This window comes from Fundulus heteroclitus, chromosome 9 (genome assembly GCF_011125445.2).
Source record: "Fundulus heteroclitus isolate FHET01 chromosome 9, MU-UCD_Fhet_4.1, whole genome shotgun sequence".
Classification (NCBI taxonomy): Eukaryota; Metazoa; Chordata; class Actinopteri; order Cyprinodontiformes; family Fundulidae; genus Fundulus; species Fundulus heteroclitus.
Window position 1 is genome coordinate 12,943,255 of NC_046369.1, and position 20,507 is coordinate 12,963,761.

Sequence of the window (20,507 nt, forward strand, 5' to 3'; positions counted from 1 at the left end):
TCATTGTGTGTATTGATCTTGTGCAAGTCTTGGTTTTTTTTTTGTTTTCATCATTATTTTTTTTTTTTTACATTTTGCTAGCTTCATCTTTTCATCATTGCTGTACAAATTTTCCAGAAATGTTGACTGGACCTAATACCTTGCCAAAATTTTACAAAAAAGGGTCAAAAGACCTAAAAAAAAAAACACCAAAGATAGGCCAAAAAATTGTATTTGTGTATTTTTTTTAAACAACTCTTGGTCCCTGGATAGATGTTACCACCATCTAGGGCCTGCGTGTGCAATATGGTTGTTGCTTGTTTTTTTTGTTTTTTGGTTTTTTTTTATAGAGGGTCAAAACAAGAGAATATGGAGAAGTAATAGAGGTAAAACGCTTGCTTCCTTTGACTTAAATGTTTTAATTATACAGCTTTTACATATTTTCTCTGCGTGTGTGAGCGTGGTCATGTGAGCAGGGCGCATACCCATCAGGGTGACAGGGCCACCCCTTAGAGGTCACTTAGCACATTGTGCGGAGGCCAAGCTGCATGGGGAGCCAGGGAAGGAAACCTGAGCTGTAACTCTCGCAGCTCTTTCTCACACACACGGACGCACAAACACGCGGACAGAAAGAGACACGCTGGACCCGACCTTTTGGCATGAAGCTGGGAGTGGCTAATAACTGTCTTGAATTCCCAAAGACCCCGCGGCTCGCTATTCATTTACAACACTAATGCTTTATTAGCTTGATGAAACGATAGACAAGAAAGTCCCCTGATTTGTGTTGCCAAGGGAGCCAGAAGTCAAATGGTCAGGTCTTCGTTTCAACCTACCTAAAACACGTTAAATGCAAAATATGTTTAGTTAAGATACTTATACTGGAGTTGGTGCTGAATAGCCTAATTGTCTATTATGCCTTCAGGTTTTAATGTGTAGGCTGACACAGCACAAACTCTTACAATATCACTTACACTCCTTGTTTTATGCTTAAAAGCAACTTTATTAGAAATACAAAATATAAGAATAAATATTTTTTCATTCATTTATTTTTCGTACCTATTGGCTTGTTGATTAGTTTTCTTACTTTGTTTAAAGTTCAGTCAGAAATGTTCATACGTTTCCTTGCCGTAAGGTATGACAGCCTTTTCAAACATTTTAGGCACCCATCCACGAGCTTCTCACAGCAGTTAGCTGGATGTTTGTCTCAATCCTCCTGGCAGAACTGCTGTAACTCAGTCAGGGTATGTGAGCTCCTTTGCTTGTACTCACCTTTTCAACTCCGCCCACAAATTTAGGATGGGATTAAGATCAGAAGAGCTTCGTGATGACCACTCCAAACCATTGACTTTGCTACCCTTAAGCTGTTTGCTAACTAAGGTGGGGTACGCATAGAGTCATTACTTAACTGCTTTGGGAAGTGCATCCGTCCCTCCTTCAGTAATAACTTGTTTCTATGTGGTTAATAACACACCGTTATCTTCACCAGCCAGCCTCTTCACATGGTCTTTTGCATTTTTCTGGGGTGGATGAGCACCTTTAGCGGCAAAACGCGTTCATTTCTCGGCAGCAGAATCAGTCTTTCTAGAATGGTAGAATGGTTGGACTTTCCCATGCTGTATGCTTGCACATAGTTGTTTGAACAGATGCATGCGGCCTCTTCAGGCATGTGGAAATTGCAAACTAGGATGAACCACACTTACGGGTGTCCACAATTCTCCTTCTGATATCTTGCCAGTTTTTCATCTTTTTAATGATGTCACACAATAATTTTATTTGCCGTGTTGCCTTAAAACACATCTGCAGGTGTACCTCAAATGTTGAGAATTAACCAATCAGGAGCTTAGAAGACAGTGAAATCATGCTCGGTCTTTTCTAAAATGCTTAAACAATAATCTCAGTGCATGGAAACTTCCGAATTTACATGCAGTGAACGTTATGTTTGTTTTCATACATTGAGTGTAAATGTCTGGTTTTAGCTGTCAGTGTGTATATTTTCATATTTGCTATATTCAGCTTGCGATAACAAAAACTGATCATATGATTATCTAAGACTATTCATCCGTTAGAGAAAGCAGCAGCTTCGAGGAAATGAGACGTGACTGTCGGAGGCAGGAAGCCCAACATTCAAGACAGATAAAGAACTTAAAAACAAAAAGAACAAAATGTAGGAAGAAAAACTATTTTCCATGGTGTTGGAAAGATAATTCTATTTCTTATTGAACCGAGATGACAAACGACAAAAAAAAATTCACTAAATATAGGTAAATGAAAAGCAGCAACGAGACAAACTTCCTTAAATAACAAACATATGAAGCTTCGTCTTAACATTAAGCAAACTCCTCAAAATATAATGATTTTCATGAAACCCAATTATCTATTATATTATATTATATTAGATGTTTTTTTCTGATCTCTATTTCTTGCTCTTCACCCCCCAAAAACACACACTTTTGACTTGACAATTTTGTCACTCCTGGTTTAAAACTTTTTTTATTATTTTCTTTTTTTAAACTTTTTGCTTTCCTGGGGTTTATAACAGTGAAGCTTGAAGACTAGAAAGATGAGAGAACATGTCATTCAATTAAGATAATTGTTCATTGGTCTTCATAATTCAAGAAATCATTCAGGGTAATACTTTCTCAACTAAACGTGTCCATATCTACAGTTAAAGCAGTAAATAAACATTTAAAACTAAACTGAAAGCTTGGTCCAAGTATACCTTAGTTGTGTTGGAGCCATGTCAGGAAGAACACATTGTCTCTCCTGCCATCATAACCATAATTGTGGGTGGTGGTGTTTGGGTTAATTAATTCCTTTATTTTTCCTTAGCAATATGTGTAATATGTAATATTGTATAAACTAATATGATAAATATAGTTTTATTCAAGATAAATACAGTTTTATTTATACAGTATTAGTAACTGAAATATTAATACTGATAACAAGACAAAAGAAGAGGGTCAAAGGAAGGTCCAGGATGATGCTATATTTTCCACTCTGATAAGGAGGTTTTCTGTGGTTTGTTTCAACTTAGTTTGAGGTTCTCAAACAATCGTTACCCATTATATCATGTGACCAGTAAATCCTTTATATCTGTATTGCAATTATTTGCTGCGTCAAATTTCATTGGACCCTCGTATGAAAAATTCGGGACTTTCACCAGATACTGAAAGTTTCATATTATATTTATTATGTATGTTTTGCCTGATCTTCAAAGATTCCACATAAGGACCGCTAAATTGCGGGGGTAGGAAAAAATAGCGGCACAATAAGTGGGCATGTTGTCATAACGACAAAACGGAGGACAAGCCTTTTATTTTATTTCTGAGTTTAATAAGAAAATATTACAGCTGACAAATCAGATTTACCCCAATTTATCATTATTCCACCGGTTTGTCTATCAATGACAGTGCCCATGTCAAATGTGAACCTCCCTCTGGTCATTGGAGGTAATAATGATAATGACTATTAAAAAAAAAAAAAAACACAGATCTGTCAAGGGTCTACCTGCCTCTCACTCATTGACCACTGGAGATAGGCACCAGTCTCCACGCGATAAGTGGGTTGAGAAAATGGATGGATGGAATAACATTGATACCAATTATGAATATCATTTATAGTGTACTTTAAGTGTGTCAAAGTGCTACAAACAAGGGTAAAAAAATAAAAGGAAAGAAAATAACAAATGTTCAATTTAAAAGATTACATCAATCATAAAACCTGGAAAAACTGACTCCAACCTGATGAGTCCGAGAAGGAGCCGTAGGGTCAGATCTGCTTTGAAATTCATCTCTAAACAGCTTGATATTAGAACTACATCTTTAAATATTCTTTAAAGATATAGTTGTAATATCGTCTTGGTTAGAGCGTGATAAATAAATGAAAACATTTCTTGCATTAGGCTGTGATAAATCTATAAAACAAATAAGATTAATATTTTGCCAATTAGAAGGTTTGTTCACATTTTAGGAACTTAAACTAATATTTTCCCTAAGAATCATGGGTAATTACAATGGTATTTGAAACATCACATTAGATTATGATGAGGATATCATTATATTGAGAAATGTTACTTTAAAGACATCTACTGTGACGCGCTTCAGCACCAAGTCTCTGGTTTCAGGTCTCTCCCTCAGTCTTCACTTCCTTCCAGCTGAAACTGAGGGCCTTTTGTGCTGTAAAGGAAGTGATAAGTTGAGGTGATGCAGGCGGAGGTGTGTTAGAAATTGACCAGTGACAGATTTGCGACTGTACGTTCGAGCCCGCCACGGATTGATGAGGTCCTCTCTGTTTGCTGCGAATGTGTCCACACCTGCACACAGGTATGGGCTCACACACCTGTTGGCACCAAGAACACGTGCGGCTGCCACGTTCCTGCAGACAGAACGGAACGTCGGACCTGCTTTTCCTCTTTGTCCCGTCTTTACCACCTCGTCATTCGTGCCGTTTTTTTTTTTTTTTTTTTTCCTCGCGGTTATAAAAAGCACAGGATCGGGGTTGAGTTCTTTTATCCTTGTCCAGGCAAGGTCAAAGATGGGAACATGTGGGTCTGGTTGGAACAGCTGGGTCTGCAGGGGGACACGCAGGGACCGTGGGCTCCAGACTCTCACAGCATCCTTTATCTGATTTCCTTTGAAGTCTGTGTATTTGCAGCCTCACGTCCACTACTGTACAAATACCAGAGACACCATTGGACTTCAAAAACCACATCATTCACTCTCCCAGCATGCAGCCCTCAGAGACAGGCAGAAGAAAGAGTGGCTTTCTGCAGAATCTGTGATCCGTCTCCCATAAGTGGGAAGGGTTGCAGTAAGGAGGAAAAAAAAATAACTGCAGTTTAGGGACATTTTCCCACCTATGCTGGTGTGTGTGTGTGTGTGTGTGTGTGTGTGTGTGTTCACATACGGCGACATGTTTGTGTGTGTGCCCCGATACGTTCTGAGGTCAGCCCCTGTGCGCTCTGTGATTTATTGAAAGGCCTTGCAGTGATACCAGAATTCCTTTGCGTTAAATGCCTGCTCTAAGGGCCTTTTTACTGCTTCTGTGCTTTATGGACCATGATCGCTCTCTATTTGTCTCTCACCTCCACATTTCTGTGGATTTTTTTTTTTTTTTATGGCTTCTCATCTTTATTGAAATTGATGGTATCAGGGAACCTTTAAGCAAGGAGATACGGGAAATGGTAAGATGCATACTTGCGGATGCTGGTGATGAAAAAGTTTTGCCATCGTGAATAAAGATTGCGCGTTCCAGTGTATAAAACTGAGTTCTTTTAAAAAATATATTACAAAAAGAAATTGTGAAAAAATGTTCTTTTACAATATAGTTCAGACAACTCTACACATCCTGGCAAAAAAAGAAAGGATCTTTCACCTGTAAGGGCAATTTAATAAGAACAAGGAAGCTAATTTTTGGGAGGAAGCCAGGGAGAACATGCAACCCCATGCAGAAAGACAGCAAGCCGGGATTCAAACCTGGAACCTTCATGCTGCAAGGTGCCGATGTCTCCTGTTTCTTCGAAAGCAAATATTGTTTCATGCTTTTTACCTGATGCCAGTCGGAAAGCCCTGGATGCTCGCTCTCTGTCCTAATTTTAGTCTCACATATGGAACATTTACAGAATTTAGCAACATTTCCTCTTTAAAAAATGAGCAACATGCACATTAATTCCCTCCGCACCCATTCCTATTTTCACCGTTTCACTTTGTGCTGAAGTTTTTGTTGCTGTCACTTCTCCATATTCTGACTCGCTGGCTGCTTTAAACTGGATGCAAAAAAAAAAAAAAAAGCATTGGGTTTGTTTCCAAATTGGATCCATATGAAGATCATAATGTGCCCGCATCTGTTAGTGGTTCATGTTGAATTATTCGCTACATGCTCTGTTTGGGGAGAGTTCACTCGGCCGCAGAACACTCTCGTTAGCAGCTCGGAGTCAGCTTTTCTCTCGCAGAGCGACTCTCCGCAGGCAGGTCTGCCACGAAGAGACTGTCCGTCACCTGTAGAAATCCTGTCTGACAAAGACCAGATGCAGGATTAACTTCCTGAATGCTGAACTGTGTGGTTGTGTGCTAAGCAGACAGACTTAGAGGACAGGAGTCTGATTTCAACAGATGCTGAGCTTAGATGGAGATTTCAGTGGTTTGTCAATGCAACTGACAAGAAGGATGAATACAGAACAGGGCACAACTGCTTCTGTTGTTGTTCTGGCTTATGTAACGCAGTTTGGGATTTTTTTTTTTTTTCCCACTCTCTTTACTTGTAATATTCGGTCTTTATAGAAATACAGACTTGACATGGGAACTGCTCTAGTATCCTTGCATCAGCTGCCTTTTTGAATTGGTTTCCTGTTGAGGGCTTATGAGTAGGTTTGGAACGTTGCACCTAAATTACAGTTTATTATATACCTTGCTTTTTTTAGTTTTAGTGGCCTTTATTTCACAGTAGGCTGACAGGAAATGGGGTTGAGAGAGAGGACGAAGACCCAAGGCAAAGGTCCTGAGGCCGGGACCACATCGAGGACTGAGGCCTCCATGCTTTGCCTTTTAAATCATAAAACATTTAATTAAATCTGATCTAATAAAAAACTGAAGTTAAAGCCAATTACTTTGGCCCCAAGTTTGTGCCACTGACTCGTATGAGTACTAAATTTACAGCGAATTTCTGTTGCATTGTGCAATACAAGATAAACAGGCGGACTGGTCTGACTCTGTTTGACCAGCTTCTGAACACAACCTCCTTAGAAAGTGCTCACAACTATTTAAGCACTTGTTTGGAACCAGGTGGTATTTGTTCAGTGGTTCCTTGTGGCCAGAGTTGAGACATTTCACCTATAATAAGACCTTGGTCTAAATTCAGTTCACTGAGGTGGAAATATATTATTTCATGTTCATGTTTCGTCTGTTGAACATTCTGAACTATTCTTAAAGCTTAAAAATGAACTAGTTCTTGTTCAACAAGGTTTGAAGCCCATATTGCAATAATAATTAATTGATGAATTAGGCGTTATTGTAACTGTCTTAACATCTGTGCATCTCTAGATCACATGGATATAAATAAAATCCAAGTTACAGCAGTTCAGGTCAAAACCCTTATATTGATAGTAGCAATCCCCAAATCCCCAAAGTCATTATTGTTGGACCATTCTAAAATTATCTAAATTGGGAGATGTTTAGGGATGATGAAAGTCTGCGTTGGTCGTGCCTCCAGCGTTAGTCCTCAGGAACGGCTCATTTGTGTTTGTGCAAAATAAAGACATTCAGTTCAGAGTTATAACCTGCTGGTAAGTTGTTGTTTTTTTACTCCTCATTAGACAAACGACAGAACCGAAAACTGAGCTGCCCCACTACGGAATGAGAATCGTATAAATGCCATACACCTGGATCGATCTGCAGCCGTTGAAATGAAAAAATAGCCCAAGAACAATAAACCTTGTTGCAGGGAAAGCTTATGATTGATTACATTTTTGTTTTAATCATTTTTGATTTTGCGTCCAACACAAATAGCTGATGGCGTTTTTTTTAGATACACATTTAAAGTCAATCTTTTTTTTTCAAGAAGTAAAGCGGAAACCCCTAGCATCACCAGATCAGGTGGCCAACTGAGACAGGCCAGCAGAGCTGAGTCGCAGCTGTGACTCAACCAGATACTGGCCCATGATTCTAATGTTTAATGATTTTGAATGTTTCAAACCTAACTCGCAAATGGATCAAATTAATCAGCAGGCCGCTGCAAACCTGTCCAGACTCTGCTGTGCCCTTGATTGAATGTATGATTAGTTTCTCTTCTGATTTGTTCTGGACTGGATGGAGTCTTCTCAGCCCAAAGCTGATCCTGTATTTCTAACAACTGCTTGTTGTTCATTGGTTGATAGTTAAAGCCACCACCAGGAGGCGTTTCTCTCTTCCAGGCATTTTTAGCCAGGTTGCACACAGTAAAACCGAGCGGGGAGGAGCTGAACCGGGCGGGTCAAATTCAGTGGGGTCATTGGAAGTGGGGCTAATGTGACTACAGTAAATAGGTCAGAAGACATTATGACACTGATAGTTGTTTTTTTTTTTTTTACTCCTTTGATTTCATCATAAAACTGTCCACCTGACTTACTCATTAAATATATACCTGTTGGAGCTGATTTCATTTGTTATGAATGAAGAAAATCCCAATTTGAAGAAGCTTGATCAAAGTGAAGAGAATTATCCCTTGATTCCAATGTAGTTTATTGTAATCAGAATTTTTTTTAATATTATCATTTTTAATTAGTAATTTAAGTTTTTTAAATAAAGAAAATGCTCAATGACAAAGACCCTGGATGAGCCTTTATAGTTATGGGGAAAGGTCAGAAAGCTGTGGCTGCTTTCTGGCTTTAAATATAGATGCAATATGTCTTAACATTTATTTCATGCCTAAAGTTTTGCTGGTTGATAAAGAAAAAATAGAAATGCAATAAAATGGATCACCTTATCTATTGGTTGTCCCACATGCCAATCATTCTGATGCGCTCATGTAACGCATGCACGCTTCTAATGTTTGTGTCCAGTTAGCTTAGCAGTTAGCTTCTGTGTTAGCCGCTCATTGTAGCTCCGCTGCTCTCACGTATACTTTAAACATGGCTGAAAGTCCTAAGAAGCAAACCACATCCAAGTTTATTAGAAGACTAGGAAGGCCTCAGTAGAAGGAAATAAGAGTGCATTTGGGGAAAAAAATTCACACAAATCCCTTGAGGAGCGGAAAAGCAAGTAAGACGGTCTTGTGCATGCACAGTTATTCAAAAAGGGACTTGGGGAAACTTCCGAGAAAAATCGCCGACTCTACCTTTAATCCTAAATTTTAGATAACGCTGGTTGTTAAAAAAATGTCACATTCAGACTGCAGGTCCATGGTGTACTATACAATGCTACAGATTACAGTTTGATGTTAAAATGTGGTTTTTAATCTCTGATCTCCATGCACAGTCCACTTATTACCTTTTGAGAGCCTTGGTGCATTATATGTGATGATAAATGTGAAAAAGGAAAAAGTCAGAGTATTAAAATAGTGCCGTGGTTGGCTGTTCTTCAGTCGTAAAAATGTCTCTCTTGTCACCGGAGCAATCATACACACTGGTTGGCCGTAAATAAGGTTCTGCCATGCTTTGGGTCAAACATAGTTTAGCTTACTTCACCAACATTAAGGACCGCAGCCAACACAAAGCAGCACTGCTGCTCTATGTTTCCATCACCCCTCTCAATTTCCTCAGTTAGTTTTGTGGTTAGGTCATTTTGAGTTGGATCATAGTGGATTAGGGCCTGCCATGCTGTTGTCCTGCCTCGCTCGTTGTGCAATGCAGAATCGAAAGGAGTCTTGTTGGAGTTGAGGTTGTGTGGACTTCATGTTATTGTCATAGAAGTTTCAGTTTTAGGTAATAACACAAATCAAACACCTTTTTCACTCGGAGAACAAGTGACATCAGTACTTTTGTGTTCACTACTTGGTCAGGTCGGATTGTCGAATCTTAGCCTTAAAAACCTGCTGATTAAATTGTCTCCAAGCGGTCTGACATTCTTTTAAACTGGTCTTGCTCAATGGTTCAGATTTTCTGCAGGACTTTGGTTACTGTTTCACTTATTCCAGTGTATAGAGCCATTGCATAATGAGATCATGAGCGCTTGCTAAACTCTGGGTAGGTTTAATTTGCCGAAATACATCATTACCAAATATTAATAGAGCACAAAGCCCAGAAAATATAAAACAACAACAAGTTGTGCAAAATGGTGCACTCTAAGGTGCAGCAAGAAGGTCCTCATTTAGAATCCTAGCTTGGGGTGTTTCTGCATTGAGTTTGCATATTTTCACCACTCATATGTGACTCCTCTGGCTTCCTCCCTCAGTCCAAAAACATTTCTGTTAGGTTAACTGGTCTATTGGTCTAATTGGACTGGTGGACCTGTCAAGGGTTTACCTTGTCTCTCGCCCAATGGCTGGAGATAGACACCCATCCCTCATGCAACCCTGAGACATACTATATATCAGTAACAACTATTGTGTGGTAGTCCCCATAAGAATTGTGTCTTTAGACTGGTTACAAACACTCAAATCTGTTTCTCACAAACTGAAAGGAAAATTATTTTATGGCCTAATTCTGAATATTAATGCCTAAATGGTCCAAGAACAGAAAGCTTGGAAAGGAAACGTCTTTATTTCTTGCTACCACCTTTTCCATCAGTCAACTTTACCATGAAAATCCAGCTGCCACAGTAGGAAGAAATAGAGCACCGTAATTTAGGTCGGACTCGTTGCTGCTTGAGCTCTCCTGGAGCCGGCACCAATCTCCATGGACCTGTAATACAGACACCCGCTTTTTTTCAGTTTGGGTTATGGTCAAGCCTCGGCACCAGCAGCTGTCTGATCATCCTGGACATGCTCCAAACATGAAAGGTGGCATTGCTGTTTCTTCTGACACAGGCCATGGATTTATGGATCGTTCCCACTCTGCATTTTGATGCAACCAGGTTACGAATATGCAGGGAAACGCGACCTAAATGAACTTACTGGGTTAAGTTCAGGGTGCTTCCATAATGAGTGAAAATCTAACATTACGCAATCTAACAACTTTCATAAGAAATATGATGCTGGTAAACTACAGGTTTAACACAGGCGAACTGGGGGAAACCGACTATCAACTCATTTTCTTTCTTATATCAGCTGAGTGGATGAGTTCCCTTCTCAGGTGGATTTTCCAGGTGGGACTTGATTAATTGATCTGAGGCAGATTTGGGGGGACATCCAGCAGGTTCACATGGACAGTCAATCGTGAGTGGAGGTCAACTATCTACAGGGCTTTGAAACTTATTTCCCCTCTCACAGATTTCTTCTGTTTTTGCTTTTTTGTCATACTTAACGGTTTCCTATTATCAAATAAATGTTGATATCAGAGTATAACCTGAGATATTCAAATTATTCCATTATTAAAGGGAAAAAGGTAATCCAAACCAGACTGGCTCTCTTTGAAGTAATTGCCTCAAAAATTGGTTGTGCCGCTGTACTTGTAACAACTGAAAATCAGTCTTTTACATCTATGGGGAGAAATCTGTGGCAGCTCTGATTGAAAACTATTCAGATTTTTAATCACGCTCTGAAAGCTCTATTTTTATTTATTTATATGTTAGTGTGATTTGGATAATTTTCATGTTTCATAATCTATGTGCTTTTAAGTTGACTAATCGATAGCCAAAGATTCTCTTTCGGGATTTTCGGCCGGAGAGCAGAGTTCATTGTTCATTTAATTACGACAAGTCGTCCAAGACCAGAAGCAGGAAAGAAGGTAAAGAATTCCTTTATTGTCCCACGATGGGGAAATTTGGGTGTGACAGTAGAAAAGAGCGTTACACACAACTTACAGTAATGAAAAAAAAGCTAATCTGATCTAAGTTAGTTCTAAAGCAACAGAGAATGAGCTCATCAGAAAGGCCAAAATAAAAGTAAAAAGAAATACCAGAGTAAACATTGCACAATTACTGGTAATACGGCATAAAAAGATGAAATATTCAAGTTAACCAGTGGAAAAACACCAGCCTATTTACAGATGTTGGGACGATACAATATGCAATATGCATGAATCTCGGAGTAGCTACGGCGTGTGCAAAGTACCTCAGCATCTAAAAGAATAATGATAATCAGGCAGAGTCATGATGATCAAGCAGCCCTAGATTATAACACTACCAACACCATCTGACCATCAGCACAATATGTTTTAATGTAACCGGATGCACATTTTTCAAAAATACCAAAGTTGAATTATTTAGGAAAGTATTTAGAAAAATATAAATATTGATCAAATAAAATACAAAAATTGTGCAAAGCTGAATTATGAACACTGACCTTAACTGCAGCTAGTGAGGCCTGTAGTCTTTTAATTGTTCTGGGTTGTTTTGTGACCTTCTGGATGATATTTTAATGCCCTTTTGGAATAATTTTGGTAGACCAGCTGCTCCTGGGAAACTAAACCGCTGTTCCATGTTTTCTTTATTTGTGGTAAATGACTCTCAATATTCTAACGCTTTGGAGTCCCAAAGACTCGAAATGGTCTGTTAACCTTCCAGACTGATCGATTTAAATGCATATTTTAAATCCGTTTTTGGGTTTCTTTAGATCCACTATGTGTTGCTTATGAAATCTTTAATCTGGTCGCAGATTCAGTTACAGAATTTTTTTTTTCCTACTGGTCGGGAGTAATCAAGCTTGGGTGTGACTTTCTAAAAATGTGGTTAATTACACTTAATACCTGCTTAACAAAGGGACAATTTGTTTTTCACATAGGCCCAGATAAATAGAAGAGAACAGAGCAAGCTTTAGTGGTCAATATTGTGTGCACAGACACTAAGTATACATTTAGAAACTTTAGAGGAACTAAAATAAAAGATAATGCTATAATTTATGTAGATGTACACCCAATGCATAGCTTAGTTGTGTGGCTTTTGTTCCCCTAATTAATCAAATGATTATCTAAAAACTGCATTTTTTTTAATATACCTTTAATTTTGTCTGATATTAGAATCTGCTTGATAACCTGAAACACTAAAGTGTAAAAACAAAACAGAAGAAATGTATTACTAGGCTAACACCTTTGTTTATAGCATTTTTCCTAATATTCAGAAACCAGTTTCTATGAGACCATTTGGATTTATTGTGTTGCGATAGCTCTGAAGGTTAAAACGTACATTTAAGCTGTACATGCTTTATTATGTATTTGTGGTCTAATCAAAACATTGCAAGACCTGTTTGTCATTAAAAACATCATTAGTGAAATCTATGATCCACAAATAACTCTACATTCTGACTTCAGCCACGTTCGTGCTGCAGTGGGCGGATCCACTCATGGTTCATGAGGCATGTTCAAAAACGTCTGGAAACGTTTTTCACGACCTTGCGTGTCCTCCGGTTCCTCAAAATTTAATGCATCTTGTACAAAACATGAATAAAAGTTATTTGAACATCAAAAGACTTCAGAAATTTTATTCATAAAGTCCTGGTTAGTTGATAAAGTGAGGAAATGTCGTCTCAACCTGCCACACTTTTTAAACAATTTCTTGGGATATAATATGGATCTGACCACATAAAAAATTGTCCGTCAATAGAATATTTTAATTTATCAAAATACCGTTAATAAGCAATCCTTTCTAAATGTGATGTTTGCACAGTTTTATTCTTAGTGCCATACCAGTTCTCTGTCCTGAGTGTCCATCTAATGCATTGGACATGTGCAGATATTTAGAATAAACACCAACATGCAATGCCATGCATATGCAGGGTGGGCCTGAAATGAGGAAAGCAGGCAAGTAGGGGATAAAATAAGTACATAAAGTAAACGAAGAGCATCTAAAAGTCATCTGTTTAGGATTTCTAATCTAATTTATTAATCTGTATATACAAAGCGTTCATCTGATAACTCTTTGGGAATCTACTTTTTCTCTCTGTCAGAGTTTATCTTTGATGGCTCATTTTTAGGTTTAGCGTTGGAAATATTAACAAATTGTCATTTTGCAAAAGACTGCAAAGAATATTTGAGGATATTCAAATAATTTAATGTTGTTATATGTGAAAATAACACTGTTTCATGATTTAGTTTAGGCTCATACAGCCTGGAGGAGTCTTTATTAAGATAATTTAAAATATATATATATATTCAAGAAGCCCTGACTGCTTAGAAACAAATCATCGAGTCCTGTAGACCCAAGTTACAACTTAGAGGGCAGTCGGTCACCATCTGCAAGGCAAGGAACATTCAGCTACCTGAGCCACAATAAACCCCGTTCCCATCCAGCAGATCGCTGTCTCTGCTCTCTTGGATGACTCTAGCATGGAGCGAGTTCCACTTCGTCTGACCTACATCTCAAGGTGGATACTAAAAAACAAGAGCTGCTCTCTTTCTGCTTTCTGCAAACAGTCGCAGTCTGTGCGACCAACATGACGCCAAAATGAATGTGAGCAGCAGGTGTGTCCGCAGCTTCTGACCGGCGTTCGTGACGAGACCTCGCCAAGCTGCAGAATGTTCCCCATTACGAGCCCTAATCAATATAATTATGAAGCAAGTGGATTATTTAATGTAATTGTGGAGTAAGTCACCCAATTATAATTGCATTCAGGTCCATGATGAATTATGTCTCATTGCTGTAGGTAATTAGTCTGAAACTGTTTCCAGTTATGGCTTCAGAGCCAGAAATCAAAAAGGCTCGTGAGTAATGTACAGAGCTGCTCACATGAGAAAGAGCTGTTTGTCCTGCTGTTACAGACGGGGCAGAGGGGGGGGGGGGGGGCTTCCGTGTGCCGAGCCGCGTTTAGCCCGAGTACAGTTAAAAATACGTATTAAAAAAAAAACACAGCTCACCCGGAACTGAACCAGGTTTTCAGCTCCGGCCGGATAATCTTAAACCAAAGTGCGTCAGAGTCAGAATCGGCCTGTACTTGTTCCCGCCGTGTGTGTTCAGTGTTCTTGCCTTTGTGTGTAATCAGAAGTGTGTGTGATTAAGCGCCGTGGAGCCTCTCCGAGATGTGGGTCCCTGCTCTCTCAAAGGCTGAGCTATGCCAGCGCTGCCGTGTGCGTTCCTCTGTAATAAGATCACCCAGAAAAGACGTTTTCAAGAGGTCCAGAGCCAGATAACAACGGCGCTCTCTTTTTCACACTTTGTGCTCTTTACGCGAGGCCTTTTTTTTTTTTTTTTTTTTTTTTTTTTTTTTCAGGGTTGGAGCGAAAGCGCCCCGGCTACCGACAGCTGAAACCGCCGCTGTGAGCAGCAGAGAGCTTTGAGCTTTACACTGCGAGCTCATCCTGTTTGAATAAGACGCTAACTTCACGCACAGGTTTACTGGGTTTGGTGAGCTCATCTGACCCTCGAGCCGGTCTTATCGTCCATCGTCGGTGCCGGACCAGATCTGTTCAGTGTTTTCTGGGAAAGTTAGAGGCTGATTAACCGAAACAAATCTAACGTTTTCTGTTTCTGATCATGCGGTCATGGTGCCGGTTAAAAGACGCAACGTAAAGTTTAAATATATTTAGGCTGGCTCACCGATTTACTCCTTTGCGCTGTGTTTCTAAGGGGTAGGGTGTCCCATTTGCTTCTGTGCAGCAGTAGTCATGCTGACTATTGGTGCCTTTTAAGTCCCAAAAAGAGAAACTTTTCAGGGCCCCACCAGGACACAAAGGGATGCTAGCTGTTCTGCAGGTCCCCTGACCTTTAAAGATTCTCTCACCTAACACACTTCTCATGACCCGATAACCCCCTGAAAGCAACCATTCGAAAATTCCCAGTATGTCATATCGAATATCACTTAATTTAATGAACGTTTGTTGTAAAATATATTGCAGTAGTACATCCGTTCAAAATAAATTGTGTCATGAACAAAATTTAAAAGTATTACTGCAACTGTGATGGGTTAACCCAGTGAAACGTGATATTGCATAAAGTTTAAAAAAAGATTTAGATACATTAAAATAGATTTGTTTCCCTGTAAGGTAGATTTTGCTTTATGATTTTGCTCTTTTTTTATAATATGCATATATGCTGCAGGATTATTATTTTTTTTAAACTGCTTGAGTTAAGAGGTTGGAGCAATGGTCGTAGGGCTAATTGTAGGAAATGGGATTCATAGTAGAGAACTCATAATTTAAGCAAAGTGATGAGCAACACATGAAAAACAAAAACCAGAAATGGTGCAGAGGCTAGTGAAGGAAGCTGTAAGAGGTATTGGTCTCCACCTCTGAACATTGTCAGAGGCTTCTCCATAAAGATTTCAAACGGCCACGTACCAGAGCATCAGAAACAGCCTTAATTCGACCGCTGCACGCCTCCCTGCTTCCAGCTGTTTAAATGCTGAACTGCTGTTAAACGTGTCCGCGTCATGTTATTCCGCTTATTTTACACCTTTATCTGTTTCACTTACGTTTCACATGATCCCTGAGAGGCAATATCTTGTTCTGCTGTCTACTATAAGCTTTCCAATGTAAAGACAAGACACTACTTTTATTTGTTATGAAACAAATAATGAATCTGGGTTCATAATGTGTGAGGGAATAAATGACGGTACTGAAAAGACTCAGTTTATAATCTTAGGTGTTGCATAAAATAGTTCAAGCTTCTTTGATATGCAGATCTGTGCTTTATGGCTGGAGTTTGGTGGTGCGAAGGTTTGAATGAACTTATCAATACGCTAAAAAAAAAAAGGATGACAAAGATGGATAAATTTGAAAAGCACTAGCTCTTTTAAACTCAGAATATACCAAACTGTCTGACATTATTGTGAGCCTCGTCCCTAAATCCTCTTAATTTCTTCCTCCATCAACACATTATCCACGTGTTTCGCCTCAGATCAGATTTCATTGTTACACGACATGTGCACAAAGCATCCAACGTGCTGGATCTTGTTTTATAAATCTCAACCCTTCCTGTAAACTTTTTGTTTTCATGTCAGGTATTTATAATTATTTATTTCACTATGTGTGCGTTCTTTAATTACAAATAATGTGCATTAAGATGAAACAGTGTTAAAAGATATGTTAAGAAATTCTGAAAAAATTATAAATAAAAAAAAAAATATATATATATATATATATATATATATATATATATATATATATATATATATATATATATATATATATATATATATATATATATAAACTGAAGACAATGATCCAGATGATGGTTTCAAAGTTGACCATTCTTATAGCTTCATTATTATTATACGTCAATTAATTTTGACCAAAAAAATACTATTTTTTGTTTTGTTTTTGTTTCTTTTTTTTATTTAGCCAGCTTATAAGTAATCTTTCTTTAAAATCTGGCATAAAAATGTTATGATAATATTAAAATTGAAATGTGCAGGAAAGTCTAACATTTCTGACTTTGCTCCGGGATTAGTGAGCATAAAGTATCACTATCCTCGTTCTAGTCGCGCCACTTTCAGACACCAGTGTTTTCTGACACTAACATAAATGAGCGATGAATGATGGATGAAAAAATGGGCCCCAGAAACATGGAGTTGGAAGGAGGAGTCAGCAAAAAAAAAAAAAAGTGGGGAGCTTTAAAAACATAGACGTACAGGAGAAAGCCTATTTTCTCCCCTCCCTGCTCTGTTGCTGACTCTTTGGTGGTCTGAAGGAAGGTCTAACTGGATGTTGAACCCAGAGCAAAACACAACAGGGGGGGAAATGAGTTAGGGGTTCAAGGAGGGGGCGGGTGGGGGTCGTGGGCTGGAGGTTACGCCACCAGAGTCCCACAATTCATCGTGCTTTGGCACCGACGAGGGCCGCCTGGACAGGTCCAAGGTGGGGAGTCGGGAGGGGGGATTGATGGCCAGCAAGACTCTGTGCCCCCCCCCCCCCCCCCCCCATGAGAGAAGATGGCGTGTGTGTCTGTGTGTTAATGTATGAATATAGAAGAGAGGCATAAAGACAGCGAAACAAATCATCCTCCAACTTCTCCGTCCAGCTAAAGATTCACAGCTGAATTCAGAACGTCTTCACATCGGCTTCCTGCAGGACTCTCCTGCTCGCTCCCAGCCATCAGATCAGACATGACACATGATTTGTTTTTCTTGTCCCTCCCTCCCCCCCCTTTTCTCTTCCCCCTCCCTTTTCCCCTCTTCTCTCACTACTATCCTTCCTTTCTCTCAGGACTTCCTGCAAGGCGACAGCACCAAGGCGTATGAGAAGCTGGGCTGGAAGCCCCAGGTTACTTTTGAGGTGCGTCTCCATCATCCGCTCCACGCAAATGTTCCAAAGGCAGCGCTTGTCCACCAATAAAAAAAAACCTGAATTATTAATAACAGGAATGTTTAGTGAAATGTAATAGGTCCATAAAGAGAGGGTAAAATAAAGAAGGCATTTTTGCAGGCTGTTAAGTTATTTTTCTACTGTAATATTACAGGACTTTGCCAATTGGATAAAACATCTTCACACAGAAATCCACCGATTATGGAGCAGATTCAGTACATTAGACCAGAGGTAGTCTACACCTGAGAGCATTAGTTCTCTATAAAGGTAGCTAATTAATTTAAAACGCTACTCATTTCCCTAAAAACTCTCTTAAAACTGAGTTTCTTGTTTTTACCTGCAATGGATAAAAAACTTTCAGAATTTTATAGGATGACGTAAATACAGTAAAATAGCTAAATCCCCTTTGATGGTTAAAAAAGTACCGTCTTCAATCCTTTCTCTTTCATCAAGTTGTATAAAAAAAACCTGCAAATTACGCACTTTTACCTCGCTTTTTACTTTTTATTTAACCTTTATTTATACAGGTATTCTCAATGAGATCTCATTTTCAAGAGAGAGACCTGTGCGATAAGGCAAAGCAACAACATAAAACTATAAAATCTTACAGACGCAGTAACATTACAAGTAATCGTAACATTCGACTGAATTAAATAAGCATATAAAATACGACTTAAGAAGATTTCGATTACATAGAGGTTTTTGTTTTATTTAACTTAAAGATGAATTTTGCCTAAAAGAATATACAAAAAAAAGATGTAATTCTTTCCAGCTGATCAAAGATCATCTAGAGAAAGTTAACTGATTAAACATAAATTTTTATCTGCTAAAACTGAAGACTCTTTTGGTTTGTATTTTACTGAATGTGTCTGTCTTGTGAACCAATTAAGAAATATTCCCAAAGCTCGGTAAACATTCCCTAGCTCTTGCTCTTTTTGAACAGATCTGCTGCTACATGTTAAACTGAGCCATGCTCCTCACCGCTTGTCGCAGAGTGTCGGGATATTTGTTCGTTTCAGGCCCAGAATGAATCCCCGCTCCAGTCAAAATAAGTCCAAATATTTCCCCTGAAGCTCGTCTCCCGATCTCTCTGCAGGATCTGGTGAAGGAGATGCTGGACTCTGACATCGAACTCATGAAGAAAAATCCAAACGCTTGAAGCCAGATGGGCTCGTTCGGATGTGATGGAGATACTTTAGCACTCCGAGGTTCTGCCACTGAGTCAGACAGCAGCAGAGTCTTCTTTTTTTTTTTTTATATATCTCTTCTTCCACAAATGAAGCTTGTTGTCGTTTCCTTGTTTCCTAACCTAGAGCCAGATGTTGCCTTTCTGTCTTTTTGTTTTTGGTTTACCGTGCCGGGTTGATTTATGACGTTTATTTTATCATTTACATGCAAACTTTGATCATGTGAGGGTTTTATATTGAAGGCAAATTTTAAGGATTTATTTATGTTTTTGATTCACTTGTGATTTTAATAATTTAACGGATCAGTTTTAGCTCCTTTTTATAAAAAAAAAAAAAAAGAACCGATGAACCGATAAGAATGAATCAAGATTATTTTATCTCATATGTTAATGAGACATTTGTTTTCATGGGATCTGTACTTTTAAGGTGTTTTTTTTTTTTTTTTTACTTTATGAAGATGATAAAGGGCTATGAGGGGGGTAATAAAATATATAGGAATTGATGTGCATCTGTCTTTTTGGCATTTTTTTTGAAAGGAAATATAAAAAATGAAACTAATTCCTTTGTTCCTGTGTCCATCTACTGCTGCTGCAGACGTCTTCTTTATCTCTGCTCTGCTTCCTCTGATCTTCCAGGGTTCCTTTCTCTGCGCTCTTTTATCCGTCAGGAAGCGCGCCTTTCCCGGCCCTCGGACTGGCAGTCCTGTTCCCAGGCGGCTTTCTGTCCTTACCTACATGAAGCCCCTGGTCATGCTGCTGTCAGATGTTTTTTTTTTCCGGCATAGTTACACATTTTCTCTTATTTTACTTAAATAAGAGTTTAAATAATAAACCTTAACCGCTGACAGCAGCTATATTAGTTCCTCAAACATACCCCCCACCCTCCCTGGAAAATAGAAAAAAAAAACTATTTTCTCATACCAGTTATATTTATCTCTTTAAAACAAAAACGTTATAGTTCGCGGCTCCTTTTGTAACGTGAAGGACTCAGATCAGCGTTTCTCCGGAACAATATTGGTTAAGCTTGAAAACATCCTGCATCCTAAACCAAACTACATGTTTTTTGATTTTCTTTCACTATTTGCGATTAAAAAAAAAAAAAAAAAAAAAAAACATTTCTTTGTTTGTGGATGTATATGATTATTTAAAGTGGTAGCACATTAAATATGTCCTGAAAACAAATCTGTAATTAATGAATCCAGAGGCTAAAAATTTGAAATCTAACTTTTAAACATAGATGCTCAAAATGTACCTGAATTTTACAGTTGTTATTATTATTGTTATTATTATTATTATTATTATTATTTTATGTCATATTTTCTAGCCCTCTATTACTATTCCTGGAGGCCAGTTTAGCTAAATTAATAATAAAAATAAGTTGCTTTGAAAATACTAAATGGTTTCCAAGCGAAATGCAGTGAAGAAGCCAAGAATCTGCAGGATTGGATGGCGTCTCTCCTCCACGCTGCTGTCTACAGATCAGTTGGAGGGAGGTTTGGCGTTCAGCTGAGCCCTGAAGGCGTCAGAGAGGGGCTCTGAGCAAAAGGACCACCCCACAAACCGGGGGACAACACCTTAAGCACGTCTCAAACTCTCTCT

The 20,507-nt window shown here is 38.7% G+C and overlaps 1 protein-coding gene across 1 annotated transcript in view; it reads left to right on the forward strand.

The window, feature by feature from the left end:
• The window catches only part of gmds (GDP-mannose 4,6-dehydratase), a 271,469-nt gene extending 252,058 nt beyond the window's left edge, over positions 1-19,411 (forward strand). Inside the window, exons 10-11 of the mRNA XM_012872192.2 lie at positions 17,624-17,692; positions 18,819-19,411. Of these exons, the coding sequence (XP_012727646.2) occupies positions 17,624-17,692; positions 18,819-18,881 (132 nt within the window). The 3' untranslated portion in view covers positions 18,882-19,411. The remainder of the gene's footprint in view (positions 1-17,623; positions 17,693-18,818) is intronic.
• Positions 19,412-20,507: the final 1,096 nt, after the last annotated feature.